Source organism: Uloborus diversus, chromosome 7 (assembly GCF_026930045.1).
Source record: "Uloborus diversus isolate 005 chromosome 7, Udiv.v.3.1, whole genome shotgun sequence".
Classification (NCBI taxonomy): Eukaryota; Metazoa; Arthropoda; class Arachnida; order Araneae; family Uloboridae; genus Uloborus; species Uloborus diversus.
In genome coordinates, this window is record NC_072737.1 from 103,245,505 (window position 1) to 103,271,850 (window position 26,346).

General features: G+C 32.5%; 2 protein-coding genes across 2 annotated transcripts in view; one reads left to right on the plus strand and one right to left on the minus strand.

The window, feature by feature from the left end:
- The window catches only part of LOC129225799 (F-box only protein 25-like), an 87,558-nt gene extending 84,710 nt beyond the window's left edge, over positions 1-2,848 (minus strand). Inside the window, exon 1 of the mRNA XM_054860309.1 lies at positions 2,731-2,848. Within this exon, the coding sequence (XP_054716284.1) occupies positions 2,731-2,843 (113 nt within the window). The 5' untranslated portion in view covers positions 2,844-2,848. The remainder of the gene's footprint in view (positions 1-2,730) is intronic.
- Positions 2,849-3,354: 506 nt separating this feature from the next.
- Positions 3,355-26,346, plus strand: part of LOC129225618 (regulator of chromosome condensation-like) — a 66,814-nt gene continuing 43,822 nt past the window's right edge. Inside the window, exons 1-2 of the mRNA XM_054860085.1 lie at positions 3,355-3,457; positions 17,517-17,975. Of these exons, the coding sequence (XP_054716060.1) occupies positions 17,540-17,975 (436 nt within the window). The 5' untranslated portion in view covers positions 3,355-3,457; positions 17,517-17,539. The remainder of the gene's footprint in view (positions 3,458-17,516; positions 17,976-26,346) is intronic.

The window sequence follows — 26,346 nt, forward strand, 5'->3', positions numbered from 1 at the left end:
CCCTTGCCCTTAGGGGGGGCAACCCTGATTCAAATGTATCCCAAACACAGGGAAAGATAATGGGTTTTCAGTTTTTAGGTAAAGTAGGAAGTGATTGCTAGACATGGGCGTCCATATGCCAAATTTTAAGGGGGGGGGGGCTCAGATATTTTCTCCATTGTTTAGGAGGATATTTTCCGCATGGAAACAAATTGCAGTACAGATTAGAGCTATTAAAATTTGAAATTTTCAATAGCCTAATCTTTAATGTCTGGAGAAGAAATGTTTTTACTTTTTTGCCAAGAAAAAAGTACTATAAAAGCAAAGATGTTCAAACTTCAAAGAGGGGTGGGGGCTTGTGCCCCCTATATGGGCACCATGCATGTAGTTAATAATGCATGCACCCCCCCCCCCCCCAAAGGTGATGGCACACCTCTCTCAAAGGTTGCAAAGAACCCCCCCCCTCAACCAGAATGAGAGCCCCTCCCCAAATAAGATAAAAATCTCTGTCAAATTAATCCCCTAAAAATTTCAATGGTGCAGTCTGTGTCATACACTTCCCCCCTTTCCCTATTGGTGGATACCCCTGTGCAAGAGCAGACAGGAGAATATGGATTTACCTTCATTCACTTTTCTGAAGAATCTCAACTACTGAAGTAAAATGAGGAAGGAGGGTATCTTTAACTGGTAGCCAATTGAATGTATGACTAATAGGAATGTTTGCAAAAGGTATAGGCTTTACCTTCGCTCGCATTCATAGAGAAAAATAAAACTCAAGATTCTATAAGATTACATAGTCAACAATAAATATCTGAATAATTTTAACTTGACATTAGTTTTGCCAAAAATCCCTGCATCTGATGTCAAACTATAAGAATAATTGAATGCGTTTTATGAAAGGTGGGAACAACCTGCAAAACAGCAGTCATTTTATAATTTCAATACTCTTCCTCAATTCTCCCTATTCTTTAAAAAATACAAAGAAAATATTACCATTGAATGCAGGGGAGTCCACCCCACTCCCCAAAGAGCAAGGGTGCAGCCCCCCCCCTCCAATACTGCAAAGACCCCCAAGAGAAAGAGCGCTTCCCACCCCCTCCGATAAAAAGAAAAATATCCCTTAAAGCACACACCTCTAAAAATTTCAATGGCACAGTCTGCGCCATGACCACCCCCCAGGTGGGCACCCCTGATTGAATGGCACAGAGCCAGTGACAGAACTTTTGGAACAAAGGTTCTAGTATCCATATTTTCTAATTAATTGCCAGGAGTTATTAAAATTAACAAACTAAAAGCACTTCAAAAAAACAGTTGCATCGTGGGAGATCCTCACCCAAGAAAAAAGTTATGCTTATAGGAATTGGAGGAATTTTTTTAATAACTAAGTGGAGGCAAAATTCATCAACCAAAAATCAGACTAACCATTCACTAAGCATTTTTCAAATTGGCAACCAAAAATGAAATTTTTGTTTATTGGGCACACACTTTACAGAAATTACATCACAAAAAGATTCCTAAGACATCTACTTTTTAAACACCGGTCAAAAAGATAGATTAAATAAAGGCAACATTAATTGAGATAAATATTAAGGAACACTTACTGTACAAAAAGCTGTAAGTTTGAAATAATTAAGTAGTACACAATGTCTAACTTTTCTTCATAGCATGAAAAAAAGATACAATCTACAATTAGAGTGCCTGCAATCATTAGTTATGCCCCGTTTGACAAATAAAGCTGCAGATTTTTTATTGTTCTACATTTTCAGGGCCGGATTTAAGAGAGTGCAGGCAAGGCTACTTACTGCCCCTGGGCCTCCACAACAAAGAGGCCCCCACAATAAAATTTTTACAAAATATCCCAACTTTCACGGGTCGAAAATATCGGATATATACATATATATATCAAAATATTCGGATATATATCAAAGTATTCGATATTTTCGAAAATATGATGATCTTTTCGAACCCTGATTAGGGGCCTCCACTCCTTCGTTGCCCCAGGGCCTCCATACTTCCAAATCCAGCCCTGTATATTTTTATTTTGTTTCATGAGAGATTATTCCTCATTGTTCTTACATAGTAAAATCTCAAACTATTGAATAGCAATTAGTTTATGTAAGGAAAAAAAATACAATAAAAAATTAGGAAATAAAATTCAATAACAAGAAACCTATTGATTAAATGATTGGTTTACATTAGTGGATAAAATTTTGCACTAAAAGTGTATCCATAGGAAGTATAATATCAGACATAAATCTAATGTATGAAAGTAAAATATTATAAACAAAAATATTATTTTAAATACACTTTGTTAAAGTTGTATGGGAGATGCTATTTAAGCATGTCATATAAACTTGAATTGTATGACATACGATTTTAAGCTACTACAGCACGAACATTTATAAGTAAAACCACAGATTGTAGATAAGTTGCTTTTCATCACATTTTATTAAATGAATAAAAATGTAATGTTTCTAATTCTTGTAGCGTTGAAATGAAGTTAAACACTACTTCAGGAACAGAAAACGTACACAAGGTAAAAAGACAGCTAGATTTAATGCGGAAACATTGGTAAATTATTTATTGATACATCACGCTGAATTTTACAAAAAAAAAATCTAAACTTTACATTCGCATATTACATGCGATTTATAAGTGTGAAATAGACTAGAGGAAAGAATAAGAAATTAAATCAAGCATATTTTGCTCAATTACAAAAGCAAAGTAGATGCAATTGAAATGAATGTTTACCTTGTTTGACCATGACTGCTTTTGTATTCCAAAATTTTCTTTCTTTCCCAGCCTTCTGATGTTTTAACCCATGCTTCCCCAGGGGATCGCCAATCTCTTCCTAAAAAAGGCATAGATAAATGCCAATATTAGCCGTTAAATACACAATATTATTGATAAACACTACGCAGAGCTTAACAGTTTGCAGTCTTTATACGCTGCGTTCAGCGAGCGAGTTTGTTGATGTTGTTGACGATCATGACGTCACAAAACATATGTGTATTGAGTTGTTTAACAACATTGAGCGCATGCTGTTGAATGACGTCATTTTTGCGATTTAAATTAATTTACTGTAATTGATTAAAAAATAATATTCTTAAAAATAAAAAGCATATGATAGTTTTTTCAAAAGATGACGATAGAGATGTGCTAGCAGTTTTCTTTAAAAAGGTACATAACTCATCAAACATTTTTCGAATATGTTCCACATTCTTTGAGTCCTTATGTTTTTTTTTGCAGGAATAAATTACAGTTTTTAACCACTTTTAGTTGCTTTTGAAAGTGATTTTAGTTAGATAAACAGATACACAAATAAAGGTTTTAAAATAGTATTTTCAAAATGGCAGCATTTCTTTTGTTTTAAATGTTTTCAGCGCGATCGCATACTCCGCATACCGCATGTTCAAATCCAGAGGACGAAGAGGATAGTTGAAAATTTTCTGTTGGTGAAAGCTGCTTCTGATGAATGGTATTTTTAGAATCTTACACTTATTTTTCATGAATCATTTTTTATTTGACTGCACAAATTCTACAATTCCCGATACACCGTGAAAAGTTTTCACTAAGCCTATTTTGTTTCAGTGATTTTTGGGTAATTTTAAATCCCCTACGTGTGAACTTCATTTGTTTATAATATTACGCTTACAATGGCAGTAAATTTTTATTGAAGCGTTTGTGTTGAAGGTTTTAATGCTCCATAATAGGTTTATGACAAAACCTTTCTATAATTTCTATTTTGGATTGAGAGTGAAATCGAAATGTCAATTTCACCAAGAATGATGTATTCGAGTTTCCGTCAAAAAGTTTACACCAAAACTATGAGGTTGGGCGGGGGAAAGTGGGCCTTTGTTGGAATTCTCGTTTATGATTACGATATTTATTTATTTATTTAATTTTTTTGAGACATACATGTAGTGAGATCATAGCATATAGTATGTATTTTTTTTTAGAAAACTGTAACTAAATTAAATGTTCAGATGTTTGTTTATGTTCATCGCATATGGTATTTGAAAGTAAGCTGTAGATGAACTTTCCTGTACCATCATTATTCTTTGCAAAAGCTCTAAAATTTACTTCTTTTTGCATGAAAATTTATTAGGGGAAACTGCAATATTAGCCTGTTTGCATGAGCAAACTTTTTCAGCTCGGGTTTGCCTAACCTGACCCATGTGCAGTGTAAACAAATTATTCATTTCAAATTCGAAAAAATAGGAGAATAATCTGGAACAAGGAATCAGTTGAGGTATACTTTGCTGTGTGTAGGTAAACGCAGTATCTACAAAAATGAGTTTCTGAGATATTTGAAGAAATGCGTTTTTGATTTCCCACAAATATCAATTTAATATTGAAATTGATTTTAGGCTATTCTATATGTTTATATCGAAGTATTTTTTTGGCAGTTTGTTTCAATTTGATTTTGCAATCAAAATTTTAATTAAAGCAGATACTGCCGTTTACCTGCACTTCGCAGTCGTAATTTTCATGCTTTTTTACTGGTAATCAGCAGTAATTGCACAATGTACTATTGAATGACCAATAATTACAAATTCAACATAATACGGAGTAGATATGTCATTACGAAGTATATTTATTGCAATGTGAATAATATATTTTACTTTAAAAAATAAATAATACTGTGTATACACTTGACATAAATTTAATATCAATAAATGAAATGTAATTTAAAAATAAAATAAAAAGGCATATGTTTTGATTGCTTACGGCATTGTCGAAAAACTCTTTAATGTTCATACGTTGTCCCTTGGCAACTGGAAGATTCTTTAGGCATTTTTAAAACTACGACAAATCGCTTAATGTTCCGCACTTTGCAATAAAGCAATAAATATCCATGAAAATTTAGGTGTAAGAAATGCTTCGTGTGTTGATAATGGCTCTCATCGAACTACTAAAAGTGCAGCAGCTTAGTATATATAAAAAATTGTGAAAAATATAGTCTGCGACAGAACAAAACAAATGGAACAGAATCGTTCTGTTGGTACACGTTTATTTATCGTCTGCCAAGCATTACTTGTGTTTACTCGTGTGTTATCTTCTATAACTGTACATTAGCAAAAAATAATTTTGGCTCTCCTCTGATATGCCCCCCTCTTGGCGAGATTTTAATTTTTCGCTCGATACGAAAATCGCCAATAAGGCGATAACTTGGCAACCCTGGTTTTGCAACTTGAACGCTGGAAAGTAGTTTTTCGAAGTTTGTCTTTTTGCACGTGTATGTGTGGTAGGAGGTAGGTGCTCATATGTTTCGCTCTTAGGGAGATTTTAAGTTGAATACTCTAAAATAAAGTTTCAATTCAAACTTTATTTTAGAGTATTCTTTTTCTTGTTGTTTTTTAATGTTCATTTAGTTGAATTTTCTATTTTAATTATGAGTTCGGTTTGTGATGTTGTCCAAATGTATCAATTGAAATTTTTGAATGAATCTTCTTTTTCTTTTTCGTCAGGTCGTCCAACGTTTGGAACCGGAGTCCTAAATAGATTTTTTATATTTAAACTAATTGAAAATAAAGAGGTTTTTTTAGAATTTTTAAGGGAAATTGGTTTACTTAAGAATGAAATGTTATGTTCTAGATGTAATTCTGTTATGAAAATTATAAAAACTAAAAAATGTTCAGATGGGTTAATTTTTTTTTTGTAGAAAGGTTATTGGGGGTGTTGTTTGTGGAAAAGAAGCAACGATCAGGAGTGGGTCATGGTTTAGTTCTAGCAAGTTGAAAATAGAGGAGATTTTTTTGATAACATATGAGATTTTAATTGGGACCAAAACTGCTGATATTGAAAGTCAATATTTCTTTTCATCACAAACTTAAGCCAATTGGCGAAATTATATTAATGAAGAAATATTAAATTACATTGAATTAAAATCCGAACAAATATTCCTAAGAGCGGAACATATGTGCACTGCCTCACGTGAGGAAGTAAAAGAAAAGTAAAAAAGGTAAGTGAACATATTTTGAATTATTGTGTTTTTAGTGTGTTTCTGGTAGTTTGTATTTTGGTCTGGTTGGCATTTTTGTAGCACAAAAATGGTGTTAATTTCACATAAAATCTGTTACTTTATTGTATACTGAACGGAGGAGATCTGTGACTTATTTCCGACTGTGATGTATATTAAAAGTCGGAGGGATAACGGACCGAGCGGCAGCGAGGTCCTGGCGAGCCCGAGGTCTCATAATACTTTCGTAATGAGACCGAGGCAGGGCTGGCGAGCCGAGGTCTCATTACGAAAGTACTATGAGACCGAGGGCTCGTATCCCGGAGAAACAACGGAAAAAAATTAATGCATTAATTTCATTAAATAATTAATGACATAATTTGAATTTTTCCTGTTGGCGCTAAAAAAGCATCACTAAGAACGATGTATGACATATGATGTCATACATAGTTTTCTTGGCGACGCTTTTTTTGCGCCAACAGGAAAAAGTCGCCAAGAGGGGGTATATCAGATTTGTTCCATAATCAGGGGTCTGTCCAGGATTTTTCACAGGGTCCGTTTTTTGTGAAAAATCAAATAATTTTGTGAAAAATGAATTAATTTTGTGAAAAATCAAAAAATTTTGCAAAAAAAAAAAAAAAATAATTTCTTTAAACGAAATTTTAGATTTTAGAGATGGCACAAAATGCATCAATTAAACTTTAAGTTGAGTGTTTTCCTCTTCTAAGTCGAGAAAATCATTCTGGATTTTTTTCTGATATTTGGCGCGCGGGGGGGGGGGGGGGGGGGCATCGCTCTTTCAAGTTTCAATATTTATCTACCATTCTACATTATGTTAAATTATACTAGATATATTTCTGTACAGTACTTAAAATAATTGTAACAAAAATATAAATAAAATAAAATTCAGAATAGGGTTCACCATTCAACTTTTTGACCCAAGACACTCTTAAAAAGCACAGAATTTCGTTTAAAACTTATAAATTCCGTGATTTTAACAAAAATAAAAAGATATTTCAATTGTTTACCTCTTAACAAAGCGTAATAATCATCAAAAATTCGAAAAATCGGATTCCCATAGCGGATGCAAAGAGATCGCAATTCTCAAAGTGAAGGCATCAAAAGTATAAAAAGGCCTTGTAAAAGAAATATTTTTGATAAAATTATTTTAAAATTGCATTTTAGAGTCCTATGATAAACATATCATTAATATCTGTGCACACAGTTTACCCAAAAAATAAAATAAAATAAACCATCTATTCAGCATTTTAATTTTTGACTCATAACAGAAAATGGAATTTTGCTTTAAAAACTTGAAATGAGAGTTCTAACAGAAATAAAGAGACTTTTCATTTATTTGAATCCTAATAAAGCGAAGTTAGCTTGGAAAAAGAACAAAATATGATTCTCATATCGGATGTTAAAAGATTGCATTTTTCAAAATGTAGACATCTAAAGAAAAAAAAACGATAATTAAAAGTTTATTTAAAGTTAATCATCCTTGTGTGTTAGCATCGAAAAATCAAAACCCATATAATTTTCTCCCAAAATAACAATTAAACATCGCACTGCACCGTAAAAACGCAAATATTAACAAGCTGACAAAATGACGAGAATATTTTCTAATCAAGTTATTATAAAGGTTCAACGCCAGACGCTAAGCGGTGATAATTTTGAAATTGGTAACCCTATCTGAAGCGATCTAATTTTTTCCTCATCCTTACTATTCCTTTGCAGTTCTAAGTTCATTTCGCAGATATATATTATTATTGTTTATTAAATCATGAGCGGAGAAAAGTGCTTACCAATACCTTTTCAGAAAAGTTTACAACAACACTGCTGCTAATTAGCTGTGATAAAACAAACAGCCATTATATTTATTTGGCAGTAGCAATTATTTATCGCTTGCAGAAGCATCCCAAGAGTGCCGATTTTTTTTTTTTTTTTCAAAATTAGCCGATTTTGTATAAGCTGATCCCTCTAATTTGACTTAAAAAAAGGTTCCAAAAATTATCGGTTTATACACAGAAATATGCGATATTTTGCTTTCAGATTTGCTCTTTCAATAAACAATTTGTGACAGATCCGATCTTGTTTATCAGAATTTTGTGAAGGGTCCGTTTTGTTTGATCGGGATTTTGTGAAAGGTCCGTTTTGGTTGATCGGATTTTTGTGAAGGGTCCGTTAACGGACCCAAATATCCTCTGGCCAGACCCCTGATAATTTTGTTTTATTGTTTTTAGAACACGGATACGGATATGAAGAATCGAAGATTTTTTTTTTTAATGTTTGAGGGCTGTGAAATTACAAAACATTTTCTTCGACTTTATTTGAAATAAAGTATGATTATTTTTCCACAAGTATCTCCCCCTTTTAAGTATCTCTTTCACTCAAGGACGAGAGACGGTAATTCCCAAATTTTTCCGAAAGATAAAATACGACCTGGCACGCATACCTACATCTAATGAGAAGCGACTAGGAATCATTTTGAAAAATGCAATATTTTCTCTAAATTTGCCTAATTAAGGAAATTTTTGAGAGGTCACACAATGACCTCCCATCGGTGCGTTACTGCTTGCCCTTAATTAGCTAAAAAGAAATCGCGAAAACCGTTTATGCGTCTTAGTTCAAGTTTTGGCGGCGATTCATTTATGTTCCATTCTCTAGACAATGGTTATGGGCAGGTATAGAGCAGTAAGTACATACTGCTGATTACCTGCATAATGTAGCGATAATATCAGTTACTGTTAATCACCACTGATAAAAAAAATGCTTTTATTTAGCGCTAACCAAATAAATATGTTTGCACCATAAAACTGAAGAAGCATAGATTTGAAAAATTCAAAAAGAAAAGAAAATGGAAAAAATTGCAGTTACTGCCATTTAGCCTCCCACAGCAGAACAATTGTGGGCAAAAAATTTCATGAAAATCAAAAAATTTGCAGTTACTGCCGTTTGCCTTCCCACGGGAGAAAGTTTTCGTTCTTCCGTGTGCAGGTAAAGAGCAGTAAGTGCATTCTGCCAATTACAGTGATCTCTCGCTTATACGCGACCTCTGTTACACGCAATTTTCACTTATGCGCGTTTTTCTCACGGGCCCGGCCAGCGATATAGGAAAACAATATTAACTCTTGTTCATTTATACGCGAAACCTAAAATGCACTTTTCACTTATGCGCGATAAATTTTTTTCAATTTTAGTTAAATCGCCTAATTCACGCTTTGCTTATTGGAGGATTTGTACCCTTCTTGTTCTTTCTCTTGAAATACATTCACACGACGTTATTCCATTGTTCAGATTCTTCAAAGAACGTGTTTTTTTTTTTTTTTTTGCATAAGTGTGCAATAGGGGGTGGAATTAGTCTTGTGATTGACTTCGAGAGGGGAGAACAGGTTACATACAAAAAGGTTGTTGTCACTAAAAATCGTGCTCAAGCGGTACGTGTTGACATAGCCCATCGAAAATCTTTTGCATCCTCGTCGACTATAGCACTGATCGCGCGACATTTTTTTAGGCTTTGAGGAATTCGCCTACGTACTGTACAGTGCATAAAAAATGACAAAACGTACAATTTCAAATTTGGCTTTTTTATTAAATTAAAATGTATAAATGGAAGTTATGTGCAAATTTATTCATTAGTATTAGTAGTATATTATTAGTATTACTGTTAGATTTTTAATTTTAAACTTTCACAAAAAGTGAAAGAATCACTTAATTTGGAAAAAAAAAAAAACACGTTTTTGCATCATGCAGAATCAATCCCTTTTCGATGTAAACATTGCATCACGTTGTGACGTCATGTGTGCGATCGGTTGCAATGACTCAGTCAAGTGAATGAACTTTTGGGTGAACCGAGTCACCAGTTCATTGTATCTTATAACCGCGAGAATTTTTTTGTAGATTGAGTTACTTTTTGATTGGCAACATATCTTTAACTTTCTTGCATTGGCAACACATCTTATATTTTGCATATTCTTAATTTGACAGCCATGTGAAGACCTTTAAATACTTCGAGCGATCTTTTTCGCTCTCTCTCTCTCTCACCTCACATAGCCGCAAAATGTGTTGTACGTGATTTCGTGATGTCTGCCAGTGCCCTTTACTCCTGGCAGGGCGTAATACAACGTGATGTCAATTTTAAAGTCATAAAACGCCTTTAGGCCTATTTTTGTATGTTACGTTAATGCCATATATTCCTTGGAATCAGCATGTTCGTAAAAGCTGAATGTATCGTTGTATTTTAGCGGCTAATCTTTGTCTATTCGTCTAAATGTTTTTTTTATATCAATGAAGATGTTGTTCGTCAACTTAAGTAATCCTTTGTGGATAATAAATACAGATTTTCCATGAGGAAAAATGATTCACGTGTTTTTCTTTCCAACTTCAGGCTGTGGACATTTTTATTTGCAAGTTCACTTCTACTAGCGGTGTAGTAAGTCTAAATTTTACTACACATAATGCTCACAAGTGGTTATGGGCCCAGGTCACCTGGACTTTGCAATTCCTGGCCATAACCTGAAGAACTTGGAAAATTTGAATTTTTATGCTCTGAAGAATTTTTAAAACATCGTGAAATTTTTGAAAGTATGGAAGTCCCTACAATACCTTTACTAAATGCCAATAATTGGAATACTTGGAAGAGAAACATACAAGTTGTCTTGCGTCATTCGGGCAGCTGGGAATTCATCGAAGCTGACGAAAAAGAAAAGAAACCTGAAGAAGAAAAATTGACGTTCCGAGATAAAGCGGAATTGAATCTTAGAAGAACTCGAGCTTATACTACTATTTATCAGTTCCTGTCAGAAGAATTCAAGCCTCTCATCGAATGCACTACTGAAGGAAAGATAGCTTGGGAAATCTTGTGCAAGTATTTTGAACCTGACACCCGTGCCAGATTAATATCCCTGTTGGATAAGTTTTTTCAAGTCAAGTTTCAAGACGGAGAAACGGTTGGTCTTTTCATCTGCCGAGTGAAAGCAGCCGCGTCACAATTAAAAGAAGTTGGCCATGCGATGTCCGACCTTTACATAGGTTTCCAGTATATCCGGAGTTTACCCCCTGAGTTTGCATCCATTGTACAACAAATCTACAGATGGTCTGACGTGGACTTTACCCCATTGAAAATAGAACAAGAACTGTTGCTCGAAGCAAATAGAATTTCTGAAATGAACGTTCCACTACAGACACCTGCTGTGTATGTGACCGTTCCGAATTCGCTACCTGCCGGTAAGATCCATCCTTGTAAAAGTAGTTGTAAACCTGTGTCAAATTTTAGTAAAAATAGATTTAAAGGGAAATGTAATTTTTGTGGGATTTTTGGGCATAAAAAGGTTGATTGTTTTAAATTTAAGGCAAAGTTAAATTCTAAAAATTTTTCTCAAGGGTCTTCTAATTCTCAACATAATGTGAGTGAAATTAATGAGTCAGAAGCTTTGAATATTACTTCATCTGACTCAGATATAACGTGGATTGCCGATTCTGGAGCTACGTCACATGTCACTAAAAATAAAAATCTTTTCTCTGATTTTAGACCAGTTAATAACTTAAAAATGTCTATGGCTGTTGACGGTAAACAAAGCAATATTTTAGGGATTGGTACAATTCAATTGTTGGTCAAAATTAATGGTAGACATAGGAAAATTATCTTGAAAGATGTTCTGTACAATCCTGAAATCCGTCGTAATTTATTGTCATTATCTAAATTGGAACAGGAAGGTAACAAATTTGTTGGTCATAATACCATTCTTAAAGTTTATGACAAAAATTGGAATCAATTATTTTATGCAAAGCGTAGAAATGACATAAATTTATATTTCTTTAAGCCTAATAGATATTTGTATTTGAAAAATAGTGAACATTGTGATAATTCTGAACCTGTTTGTAACATTTCTGAAAAAATTGGTAAAATTTCACCTGAAGATTTATGGCACAAGAGATATTGTCACATTAATTATGAATATATTTCTAGAACTAGCAAAAACAATAGTGTTAGAGGTCTTCCTGAATTGAATAAAAATGTTAACTATTGTGAAATTTGTAAATATACTAAAGCTAGGAGTATTTCTTTTAAATCGATTGGGGCCGTGAGATCTTCTAAACCTTTAGAGCTTATACACATGGATGTAGGTGAAGTCCCAAATTTAACTTTGAGGGGAGAGAAATATTATTTATCCATTATGGACGATTTTTCAAAACGCGTTGCTGTATACCCTATGAAATTGAAGTCGGATGTTTTCAATATTTTTGTAAGATTTTTAAATCGTAATGAAAGGCTTTTAGGGAGGAAAATTAAATCAATTCGTACAGATGGGGGGAAAGAATTTTGCAATCAAAATTTTGAAATTTTCTTGAATAACCGTGGCATTAGGCATGAGAAAACTAATCCCTACACACCGATGATGAATGGCATAATTGAACGGTTTAACCAGACATTAATGGGGGGAGTTAGAGCACTTTTAAAAGACAGTAACTTACCTTCGAAATTCTGGGGGGAAGCTGCATTTTGTTTTTCTTATGTTTGGAATAGGTCTTGTCATGGGAGCAATCATACCCCGTTTGAACTGTTTTTCAATAAAAAGCCTAACGTGAAACATCTCAGAACTTTTGGCTGTTTAACTTTTGTAAATGTTCCAAGCCAGAAAAGAAAGAAATTGGACGATAAATCTAAACCAGGAATTTTGTTAGGTTACGCTCAAAATACTAGAGGTTATCGTGTCTGGCTGGAAGACGAACAAAGAATCATAGAAACATGTAATGTCAGTTTTGATGAGGGAACTAAAGGGGCAGATGTTGTACTAGGTTCTGGATCAAGTAGTCCAAAGGTTATGAAATACTTACCTGACAATTTTGATTATGAATATCCTGTAATTTCAAATCAGGGAGTGGATGAGCTTTCCGGTGATAGTCCTAGTGAAGAATTAAAACCTTGTTCCGAAATTAATTGGTTGCGTCAAGCTGTTCCTAGACCATCAGGTGATAGAACTGATATTTACTATAGGATTGAAGGTTCAAATATTCGCTTGCGTTCTTTAAATGAAGTTATTAAATATTGTAATGATAACAAAATTGAATTTGATGAATCATATTTTGACTTTTCGGGCAAAAATTTAAAAGAGGGAAAGGTAATAGAAATTTTAGAGGGAAATCTTGCTGAAATTAAACTTCCATTAAATTTTAAAGAAGCCATTAATTCTAGGGAATCTAAACATTGGATTAACGCGATGGATCAGGAAATACAAACCATATATAATCGCGGTGTATGGGAGTTAGTGGATCCACCTGAACATAGTAAAATTTTGGGAAATCGGTGGGTATATACGGTAAAAGAAGATCAGCAAGGGAATATTGTGAAATACCGTGCTCGATTATGTGCTCAAGGTTATCTTCAGGAAGCTGGAGAATCATTCCAAGAAGTTTTTAGCCCAGTCATTGATTTTTCTATAATCAGATTGTTTTTCTGTATTTTTGTATGTCTTTTTAAATGGTGTCATCTGCATGTAGACATAAATAACGCTTATTTGTATGCTAATTTGGATACTAATGTATATATGAAACAACCTAGTGGATATGTACTAGAGCCTGGTAAAGTTTGTTTGTTAAAGAAAGCTTTGTACGGTTTACACCAAAGTGGTAGAATGTGGTACTATCAACTCCATGAAACACTTTTGAAAATGAACTTTTCTAGTTTAGATTGGTGTAATTGTTGTTACATATATAAAAATAAGGTTATTCTTCTTTTTTATGGTGATGATATCATACTTTTTAGCAAACTAAAATCTGATTTGAATGAAATTGTAAATTTTTTAAGAAATCATTTTGAATTAAAAATTTTGGGTGAAATAAGAAAACTTCTGGGTGTCGAATTTCAAAACATTGATGGTAATTGGTATATTCATCAGACAACATATATTAATAAAATTGTCGAGTTGTATTCTAGTTATAATATTCCAATTAGTAATGTTCCTATTTCGGTTGGGGTGGTTTATTCAAAAATTGATTCGCCTACTAGTAAGTTAGAAATAGATAAATGTAATTCTTTACCATATCGAAATTTAATTGGCTGTTTATCCTTTTTGGCTAGTAGAACTCGTCCCGACATAACATATGCTTTGAATATATTTTCCCAATTTCAATCTAATTATGGTGAAAAACATTGGCATGGTTTACTTCGTCTTCTTGGTTATGTTTTGTATACGAAAAATCTTAAATTGAAGTTATCAAATATTTCAAATTTAAATATTAAATGTTATTCTGATTCAGATTGGGCAGCTAGTAGAGATGATAGGGTTTCAATAGGAGGTTACATCATTTTGCTAGATAATGCACCTATCATGTGGAAAACCTTTAAGCATAAATGTATTGCTCTTTCCACTATGGAAGCCGAATATGTCACTTTGACAGAGGCTGCTAAAGAATTTGTCTGGATCATAAAAATTTTAAAAAATGAAAATTTGAATTTAATTTTGAAAAATTGTGAAATATTTTGTGACAACATTGCTGCAATAGATTTTTCCAAAAGTCCTATACAAAATCAAAGAAGTAAACATATTGATATCAAGTATCATTTTTTGAGAAATTTAGTAAATGAAAAATTGTTTAAATTAATGTATGTGAGTTCTAAATTAAATTTAGCTGATGCTTTGACAAAACCTTATACCAAATCTCAACTTGGACATTTTTGTGACATTATTTTTGGGGGTGAAAAATATATAAACTAAATTTGAACTTTTTGGGTGTGTAAAATTTTTGTGAAATTCAATGGTGACTTTGTCAATTTGAATTTATTGTGAATTTTTCTGATTGTTGTGCATGTTGCAAAAATGGGGCCGCTTGTTAGATTTTTAATTTTAAACTTTCACAAAAAGTGAAAGAATCACTTAATTTGGAAAAAAAAAAAAACACGTTTTTGCATCATGCAGAATCAATCCCTTTTCGATGTAAACATTGCATCACGTTGTGACGTCATGTGTGCGATCGGTTGCAATGACTCAGTCAAGTGAATGAACTTTTGGGTGAACCGAGTCACCAGTTCATTGTATCTTATAACCGCGAGAATTTTTTTGTAGATTGAGTTACTTTTTGATTGGCAACATATCTTTAACTTTCTTGCATTGGCAACACATCTTATATTTTGCATATTCTTAATTTGACAGCCATGTGAAGACCTTTAAATACTTCGAGCGATCTTTTTCGCTCTCTCTCTCTCTCACCTCACATAGCCGCAAAATGTGTTGTACGTGATTTCGTGATGTCTGCCAGTGCCCTTTACTCCTGGCAGGGCGTAATACAACGTGATGTCAATTTTAAAGTCATAAAACGCCTTTAGGCCTATTTTTGTATGTTACGTTAATGCCATATATTCCTTGGAATCAGCATGTTCGTAAAAGCTGAATGTATCGTTGTATTTTAGCGGCTAATCTTTGTCTATTCGTCTAAATGTTTTTTTTATATCAATGAAGATGTTGTTCGTCAACTTAAGTAATCCTTTGTGGATAATAAATACAGATTTTCCATGAGGAAAAATGATTCACGTGTTTTTCTTTCCAACTTCAGGCTGTGGACATTTTTATTTGCAAGTTCACTTCTACTAGCGGTGTAGTAAGTCTAAATTTTACTACACATAATGCTCACAATTACTATAACTGATGTTAACTTATTGCATTTAAGCTAATTTTTGGGTTTTTCACTTATACGCAAATTTTACTTATGTGCGAAAATTTCGTTGTCCCGTTTGGTCGCGTATAAGTGAGAGATCACTGTACCTGCAAAATGTAGCGACAAAAGCAGTTACTGCCGTTTACCAGATCATGGGAGAAAGTTTTTGTTCTTCCGTGGGCAGGTAAGGAGCAGTATGTACATACTGCCGACTTCTCGCAAAATGTTTCTGAAAAAGCAGTTACTGCTAATTACCACTGATAAAAAAATGCTTTTTTTTCTGCGACAGCCAAATAAAAGTGTTTGTACCATAAAACTATAGTAATAAAGATTTCAAAAATGCAAAAAAATGAAAATCGAAAAATCTGCAGTTGCTGCCGTTTACCTGCACACGGCAGTACTAGTGACCACTGGTCAAAATCTCATCAGGGTCCCCAAAGCAGAATATTTTACGATGTTCTGCAACGTAAAATCATTTGACTAAAATTGTTCTGCAATTGTTTCTTTCAAGCATCGTACGCAAAAAAAACGTGACATTTTCTACAAATTGGGTGACAAAAATCAAAATTGTTTCATATAGGTTTTTTTCTTCAACTGGACTGTTGCTATTTATTTCTGTGGAAATGAGATATTTCCGGAAACATCACAGCTTTCAACAAAATAACTAATTAAAAAACACTGAATTTAGAAAATTAGTTGATCATGAAAACTATAAAATCAAAAACTTTAACAATGTGTCAAACCTAAACCGATTGAGAATCTCCAAAAATAGTTTATATGTTTTCTAAAATGCATAGAAAGAGCAAAGGTACAAAATTTTACAAAAATCCGAACCTAGGTGTCAAACCACATTTTTTTCGTTAATTTTACATGGCATGAAGGAGCAATTAAAATAACGTTACTGAATTTAGAAATTACTGAAATACTATATAAAATGAGTCGAGTTTGGGTTGCATATAATAAAACACTTCAAAACTTTTTAAATAATTTAAATATTTTCTCGATGCAAAGGGATTGAAATCTCAAACATGCACGCAATTTCCGGCAATGGATGTGTTTCAACGTTGGTATGTTCCCAAAACATACGTGTATAGTGGAAATTGCAGTGGCTGAAGATCGATTGGGAAAATCCTACAAAGGACCTATCGAATTCAACATCGCGAGCTTTCCGCCAAATTATCGTAATTTGCGAGAATTTTAGATTTTCTTCTAATTTTAAGAAATCTGCAGAATTTCTGCTAAATTCTATCTTGAGTTGGAAGATATTTTTAGAAAATTTGCAGTTTCTACGGATTTTCTGCCCCGCGGTTTCTTCAGATTTTTTGCACCACGGTTTCTGCAGATTTTCTGCAGAAATTTCCCTGAAATTTGAAGAACTTCTGTCTGTTTTCTTCTCACATTCGAATAGAATTGTTCTACAGCTCAGGCATCTGTTCTGCGACGTACGTTGCAAATTTAGTAGTATTCTGCTTTGGGGATGAGGGTAGGTACAATGGTGATAGGTGGGTTTAAATAAAATACAGTACTGACTGCGGGACTGAAACTCTCTCGGTAATATATTATGCTAGTAATGTATCATTGTTTCAGTAGATTTTTAAAAAAATAATTTAAACAGGCTGGCGACTCATCCAGAAAAGTTGGTGGAACTTTTTCAGAAACCTGGAAAGAATCTATTGTCAGAATTCCTGTAGCCACCCTGTTAGAAATCATACATTCTGATTTTCTTGAAAAATCAATCTTTCAAATGTTGGCTCACCTTGCAATCAATTTTTTGGTTTTTTGAAGTTTTACGGACAAGATAAGTGAAAAGAATGAATGAATATTCTCATTTCATTTTATTTTTTGTTTGCTTAATTATAGTACAATATACTATGTAATAACTTGTTCACATGAAATTAAGTCATAATTTACTTAATTTTAGATTGTTGATATTAAATTGAAGAAATGGCTCAGAAAACTGCACAGAAAAAATCCAAATCAGCAGCAAATATTAAAACAAAGACTGTTCCAAACAAAACTAAATCAAAACCTCTGAGTAATGGTTACAAAGAGACCGAATCCGAAAAGGCTTCTAATAGGAGAAAACAGATGTCAAAAGTGTCTGAAGATAAACTAACTTCAGAGGAAGAAGTAAAAACAGCCGTAGAAAATTCTTCTGAAGCTGTGCAAATGGAAGCTGAACATGAAGCAGTTCCGGAGGAATCGCAGAAAGTTTCTGAAATCAAAGTTTTAAAATCAGCCAGTGAGTCAAATCTGAAAACGGAAAAGAATCGTAAACGCAAAAATGTTCCGCTCGAAAACGGTTCTGAAACAGTTCAGAAGGAAACTGAAGAAAAGAAAAGATCAAAAATGAGCAAAACAAAAGCAAAGAAGCAAAAATGTAAGTTATTTTATTTATTTGTTTATTTTTTCATTTTGTTGCTCTAAAATAATGTCCAGTAAAATGTAAAACATAAATGTGACTTGTAATTGGGTTTCACACTGGCCCTTAAGAAGGCCTAAAGGCCGTAATTTTTATTTATGCTTTGAACTTGTTCAAAACATTTTTTTTTTTTCAAGCATCTGATACCCATAAAAAAACTTTTTCCATCACAGGAAATTTCAATTTAAAAAAAAAATTTTAAATTGACCCATTTTAGTGGTTAGTATCTATTTGTATTGTAATTTGCTTGTATAGCTATGTCTTAAAAACTTATCTTGCATAAATTTTGTAAAATTCAAGCAAGCAACTTCTAAGTACAGCAAAAATTTATTTAAAAAAAAATAAATTTTTTACTACTGTGAATAATAAATTATTTTAATGAATGAAAATGTTAGTAAAATAACACATTCGGCATTTATATTATTTTCCTAGTAATTAAAAGGCTTAAATTACAGTAGAAGCTAAACTGTGATCAAATTTTTGCGTAGTTGATCGCTTGGAGGAAGAAAAGTATGTTTAATAATGCTACCAGAAATTCAAAAGGAATTTTTTTTTATATTCAAAACACATTTTGAACACATTTCCGATCACTTCGAAGAAAGTTCCAAACATTTCATTTTAATTCTTTCCAACATAGTTTATTTTCTGTAAAATGTTGAAAACTAAAAAAAAAACACACCATTTTCGCCGCACCTGCTGTATCCGCCGCATCGGCAATTTATAAACTTTTTAAAACTTTTTTTTCTCGTAAGTGCAGCAGCGCTTGCATCCGAAAATACGGTATAGTTTTGGAATCCTTGTGTGCATTGGGTTATTAAGGGGCCAAAGGCAAATGGGAAATTTGCTCCTAGTGGTATCTCTCATCTTCATAAAAAACACTTTTGCTACTAGATGTATTGCACTTGTTTTTGTCCCCTCCCTCAACAGAGCATTTCCAAGAAGCAATGAATTGCTAGTTTTTCCTCCAGTCTCAGAAATTTAGTTACACTATTGATTTCTTGACTTGACTGCTTAAGAAAAAAAAGATCCCACCAATGTATGATCTGCAGTGGAGATATAATTCCGAAAAATATGTGAGCTTACAAATTCAAAGGTATTAGTTTTAAATTTTTGAAATTTAGCTTAGGTCTTTGCATCTAGAGACTTACATAATTGGCATGAAAATTAGTTCCTTGTAATCTCATAGCAAATACCTGCAAGTATTTATTTCTTATGATTAAGAATTTTTTTTACGTTTTAGACAATGATTAGCTTGCAGATACTTTATATTTTTATCTATGACTGCTAATATGTAATTGAAAATATAAGCAAACACGTTAGGGCAATTCCATGATAAGGTCAACCAGATGATCAAATTTTCAAAATTAAAAATTTCTAAAGAAATAAGGTATCAATTTAAAATTAAAGAGTTGTATATTTTTAAATGCTTGTCTAAAATTTGATGACTTCAGTCATAAATAAGTTACAGGGAGTTAAACTAAGGTCAACATTTTAAGTATTTTCATATAGGCGGATTTAGGACTGAGTTCTTGGGGGGGGGGGCAGGATTTTTTTTTTGGATCAACATTTTTAATTGCCCCCCCCCCCCCCCCCCATGTCTTTATCTGTTTTCTGTGATGCATAAGGCCATTCTTTACTTTTTTATGTGCTGTTTTCATTACTGTGTGTAATCATGCTGTCCTTTTTGAATTGACCTTAAAAGAGAGGGAGCTGGTATTAAGAGAGTGACGCAGGGCTCCCTTTTAAGTGAGATATAGAATATCTCATATTTTAGGGGGCCCGGGGGTCTCGGGAGGAAATTATATAAAATGGATATAAAATTCTGCATTTTGAAGTATTATAAGGGTTAATTGGAAATAATAGGCAAATCATTTTTTTTTTTAAGTTTTATGCTTTAAAAGTGCTTTGTGATGCAAGTTAACACTTTAAAAGAAATGGTACACAGATTTAGAGAATAAGTATAAAGAGAGTAACATACTACACATTTGAACAATTCTTAATTTATACACTTGATAAGAAATAAAATTCAAGTACACTTTTCGTAAGAGTTTCAAAGCCTTGTCTAATTATTTTCAAGGTTTGGTTAGTTAGATTGAGTTTTTGGCTCAAGAGCCCTAGTAGGCTATACTGCGCCAATTCTTTTCAGGGATTTTAGAACCAATAATTTGCACTTTCCAGTCTCTGAAATTGATTAGTAGATTATACATTTGTACAGTATTGTTCAACCTTTGTAAGAAACGGCTATTTTAAGTTTAAAAGAAAAAATAAACTTCAATTTTTCATTACAACTTTTTTTTTAATTATAAGTAGTGCAGAAAACGAAACAAAATAGGGGTAGTGTATCTTTTTTTCTCGGGCTAAACAGATTAACAATATGCAGTAAAAGTAAGATAAAAGCAATCAATACAAAAGAATTTCCAAAATTCTGCATTCGGGATTAAATAAATAGCAAGATATGAAGCATGCGAGTCACAAAAAAATTTATTTCAAGTAATATGTTACAAACGCGAGAACCATGATTTTTACATTTTTGATGCAAGATGGGATGTAGCAAGGAGCTGAATTTGACACGTTTTTGGCATTCCTCACCCTACAACTTGTTATAAATTTTAAAATTTAAGGTTTGTAGTCACACGTTTCCAAATATTCAAGGTTTTCAAGTACTTGAAAATGAAATTAGTTTTTCAAGCACTTTCCATTTTTTTAAGAAACGAAACACAATTTTTTGGGAGTTAGGGTTCCACTTCAAAGCAGGGGCCCTAAGCTATAGCTTGTTTATCTTATAGGCAAATCCAGCCCTGCATGTAATCCACTCTTACCTGCAGATTTTTGTTTGAGTTTTTGTAATTTTAATGAAAATTCGTCAGTTTTTACAGTTAAAGGATTTTTACGATTTTACCAATCTGTGTAAGGTTTTTATCGGTTTTTATCAAATTTCAGCAAATTTTTCCAAAACTTTTGATGACTGATTTTCTCAGATTTCAATAATGACAATAGTTGTCTCATTTAGACTTAGATGATTATGACTTAACTTAATTTTTAAACAGTATTTAGACAGTAAGGAAAATGGTATTTTCCCTCTAAGTAAAAAGATTCAATTAATCAGAAAGTTCAGATAACTGAAATTTATTCAGTTTGAGATAGTATTTACTTTTCTTTCTCAAAAAAAAAAAGACAAGCCGAAAATTTTCCAAGCGCATGAGGAACAGTTCTAACTATTAGTTTCATATATACAAATTTTTTCCTTTAAAAAATAAAGAAAACACAGTTAAAAAAACATTTCATCAGCCAATAATGCGATCTTACAAGAATTGTGCAAAGCTTTCGTGCCAGAAATATATCTCCCTCACTTTTTCTTTTATTCAGACGTTTTCCTTACAATGTATGATTCTGGAAAATCAGAAATTTAGTTTTGAACTGCTAGAAATTGAGATTCTTAATTTTTTCCCCCTAAAAAATTAACGCATTGTTCACAGGGTTTAAGTTGGGTTCAAAAGTTCTTTAGCATAAAAGCTAAAATTGTGGAAAAAGTTTTAGCAAAATGCTAAAATGTTACATATTCGCATATCTTTCTAAATGTCTCATTGTGTTTCATCTCCAGTTCAAAATAAAATTCTTATTTCATCTCTATGGCATCCTTAAAGAAATAAGTACAGCAACTATTTTTTTAACGTAAAAAAAAAAAAAACCCTACATATTTGGTTTTTAGAATGTTGCACTCTATTCCTCCTATAATGCAGTTATTGAAAATTAGTTACTATCTATGCTATTGAGAAGGGCATAATGCCGGAAGACTAAGTATTGGTGACTTCATAGTAATTTTTAAATCTTAGCTTAAGATTTAAAAAAGATTAAGTTGACTGTCGTCATGCTGCTTCCTCTCTTGGATTATACATTGTTCCTCTCTCACTTTTTTTTTTGTTTGAGCAAAAAAGCGAAAATGCTTTACTTTGTTTGCGCAATTGAGATAGCGCTTTCGCATTTTGCGAAAAATGCGATCATAGCGGAAACCCTGATTGTTTACAGTGATTTTACGTTCTGTTTTTTCAATGGTTGGACAATTTTTCTAGTTTTTTGTTTCATTGTTACATACATTCCTTTAGTCTGGTGTTAACTGTTACATTTGATAGTATTTTGCTGTACAAAAACCTTTTAGCTATGTCAGAGGTCTGTCCAAGATTTTTCACAGGGACCGTTTTTTGTGAAAAATCAAATAATTTTGTAAAATATGAATTAATTTTGTAAAAAATCAAAAAATTTCGCAAAAAAAAAAAAAAAAAAAAAAAATTGTTATAAAACGAAATTTTAGAATTTAGAGATGGCACAAACTGCATCAATTAAACTTAAAGTTGAGTGTTTTCCTCTTCTACGTCGAGAAAATCATTCCGGATTTTTTTCTGATATTTGGCGGGGGGGGGGGGGGGGGGCGGGCATCTCTCTTTCAAGTATCAATATTTATCTACCATTCTACATTATGTTAAATTATACTAGATATATTTCTGTACAGTACTTAAAATAATTGTAACAAAACTATAAATAAATAAAATAAAATTCAGAATAGGGTTCAGCATTCAACTTTTTGACCCAAGACATTCTTAAAAAGCACAGAATTTCGTTCAAAACTTATAAATTCCGTGATTTCAACAAAAATAAAAAGATATTTCAATTGTTTACCTCTTAAAAAAGCGTAATAATCATTAAAAATTCGAAAAATCGGATTCCCATAGCGGATGCAAAGAGATCGCAATTCTCAAAGTGAAGGTATCAGAAGTATAAAAACGGCTTGTAAAAGAAATATTTTTGATAAAATTATTTTAAAATTGCATTTTAGAGTCCTATGACAAACATATCATTAATATCTGTGGACACAGTTGACCCAAAAAACAAAATAAAATAAACCATCTATTCAGCATTTTGATTTTTGACTCATAACAGAAAATGGAATTTTGCTTTAAAAACTTGAAATGAGAGTTCTAACAGAAATAAAGAGACTTTTCATTTATTTGAATCCTAATTAAGCGAAGTTAGCATGAAAAAAGAACAAAATATGATTCTCATATCGGATGTTAAAAGATTGCATTTTTCAAAATGTAGACATCTAAAGAAAAAAAAACGGTAATTAAAAGAGTTTATTTAAAGTTAATCATCCTTGTTAGCATCGAAAAATCAAAACCCATATAATTTTCTCCCAAAATAATAATTAAACATCGCACTGCACCGTAAAAACGCATATATTGACAAGCTGGCAAAATGATGAGAATATTTTCTAATCAAGTCATTATAAAGGTTCAACGCCAGGCGCTAAGTGGTGATAATTTTGAAGTTGGTAACACTATCTGAAGAGATCATATTTTTTCCTCACCCTTACTATCCCTTTGCAGTTCTAAGTTCATTTCGCAGATATATAATATTATCAGGGGTCTGTCCAGGATTTTTCGCAGGGTCCGTTTTTTTGTGCAAAATAAAATAATTTTGTGAAAAGTGAATTAATTTTGTGAAAAATCAAATAATTTCGCAAAAAAATAAATAAATAAATCGAAATTTTAGAATTTAGAGCGGGCACAAGCTGCATTATTTAAACTTAAAGTAGAGTGTTTTCCTCTTCTATGTTGAGAATATCATTCTGGTGTGTTTTTCTAGTATTTGGCGGGGGGGGGGGGAGGCATCGCTCCCTCAAGTAGCAATATTTATCTCCATTCTACATTATGTTAAATTATACTAGAAATATTTCTGTACAGCATTTAAAATAATTGTAACAAAAAAATTAAATAAATAAATATAATTCAGACGAGGGTTCAGCATTTAACTTTTTGACCCAAGACACTTTTAAAAAGCACAGAATTTCCTTTAAAACTTATAAATTCCGTGATTTTAGCAAAAATAAAAAGAGATTTTATTTGTTTACTTTTTAACAATGTGTATTAAACATCAAAAATTCAAAAAATCGGATTCCCATAGCGGATGCAAAGAGATCGCAATTTTCAAAGTGAAGGCATCAAAGGTATAAAAACGGCTTGTAAAAGAAATATTTTTGATTAAATTATTTTTAAATTGCATTTTAGAGTCCTATGATAAACATATCATTAATATCTGTGGACACAGTTGAAGCAAAAATAAAATTAAACCATCGATTCAGCATTTTAATTTTTGACTTATAAAAAAATGGAAATTTGCTTTAAAAACTTGAAATGCATGTTCTAACAAAAATAGAGACTTTTCATTTATTTGCATCCTAATAAAGCGAAGTTAGCTTGAAAAAAGAACAAAATATGATTCTTATATCGGATGTTAAAAGATTGTATTTTTCAAAGTGTAGACATCTAAAGAAAAAAAACGGCAAGTAAAACAATTTATTTAAAGTTAATCATCCTTGTTAGCATTGAAAAATCAAACCCATATAATTTTCTCCCAAAATAACAGTTAAACATCGTACAGCACCATAAAAACGCAAATATTGACTAGATGGTAAAATGATGAGAATATTTTCTAATCAAGTCATTATAAAGGATTAACGCCAGATGCTAAATGGCGATTAATTTTGAAGTTGGTAACCCTATCTGAAGCGATCATATTTTTTCCCCACCCTTACTATCCCTTTGCAGTTCTAAGTTCATTTCGCTGATATATATTATTATAGTTTATTAAATCATCAGCAGGGAGAAAAGTGCTTACCAACGCCTTTTCAGAAAAGTTTACAACACCGCTGCTAATTAGTTGTGATAAAACAAACAAAATTATTTAAAACCAAACTTATTTTCAGCTGTTAATTTCTTTCTAAGAAACAAACAACAAGCATTATATTTATTTGGCAGTAGCAAGTTATCGCTTGCAAGAGCCGATTTTTTTTTCTTTGCAAAATTAGCAGATTTTGTATAGCTGATCCCTCTAATTTGACTTCAAAAAGGTTTCAAAAATTATCGGTTTAATATGCCTTATTTCGCTTTTAGATTTGCTCTTTCAATAAACAATTTGTGAAAGATCAGTTCTTGTTTATCAGAATTTTGTGAAGGGTCCGTTTTGGTTGATCCGGATTTTGTGAAAGGTCCGTTTTGTTTGATCGGATTTTGTGAAAGGTCCGTTTTGGTTGATCGGATTTTTGTGAAGGGTCCGTTTACGGACCCAAATATCCGCTGGCCAGACCCCTGATTATTGTTTATTAAATCATGAGCGGAGAAAAGTGCTAACCAATGCCTTTTCAGAAAAGTTTACAAAAACACCGCTGCTAATTAGCTGTGATGAAACAAACAACCATTATATTTATTTGGCAGTAGCAATTATTTATCTCTTGCAGGAGCATCCCAAGAGTGCCGATTTTTTTTTTCAAAATTAGCCGATTTTGTATAAGCTGATCCCTCTAATTTGACTTTAAAAAAGGTTCCAAAAATTATCGGTTTATACACAGAAATGTGCGTTATTTTGCTTTCAAATTTGCTCTTTCAATAAACAATTTGACAGATCCGATCTTGTTTATCAGAATTTTGTGAAGGGTCCGTTTTGTTTGATCGGGATTTTGTGAAAGGTCCGTTTTGTTTGATCGGGATTTTGTGAACGGTCCGTTTTGGTTGATCAGATTTTTGTGAAGGGTCCGTTAATGGACCCAAATATCCTCTGGCCAAACCCCTGTATGTACTTCTTTTGCAATTCGTCTGTAACAACCGAAACACGCAAATTGAAAATAAGCATTCTGAAAAGAGAGAAAACAAATTAAGGTAAGGAGTAGATCGTTCTGTTAGTGCAAATTGGGGAGGGGGGAGGAAGAGTTCCAAAGGTCAATTATTTTAAGTGTTGCAGCTGAATGCATAGCTGGTTTAGCCTATATTTTCATTCATATACTTTCCCAAATGGTTTTCAGTCCAAAATAGTGAATTTAGACCAATTTTCAGTACCCCAATGACAGCTGTACTATTTGTATTTAATGTTCGGTTTTATTCTTTTTCTTTTCTCTCTTCAGAAAAGAACATTCGCTATGCTCTTCATTTTTATTAAACTATTCAAAAAAGAAAAAATCATGATTTTTTTGTTATAAGATTTTCGAAGATAAGTTGTTACTATATGAACTCCTCTCAAAACTAGGGAGCATTGCACCCTTTGCCCCCCCCCCCCTATAAATCCACCCATGCTCTTCTGAACTATTCAAAAACAAAAAAATAATGATATTTTTCTTTTTTTAATTTTTGGAAGATGTGTTGTTATTACATAAAGTCCTCCCAAAACTGGGGGGGCATTGCCCCCCTCTACCCCCACATAAATTCGCCCATGATTTTCAAACCATATTTGGTGACTCAAAGAAATTCTGTTTTTTCCAAAAAATACATGCTAATACTATGAA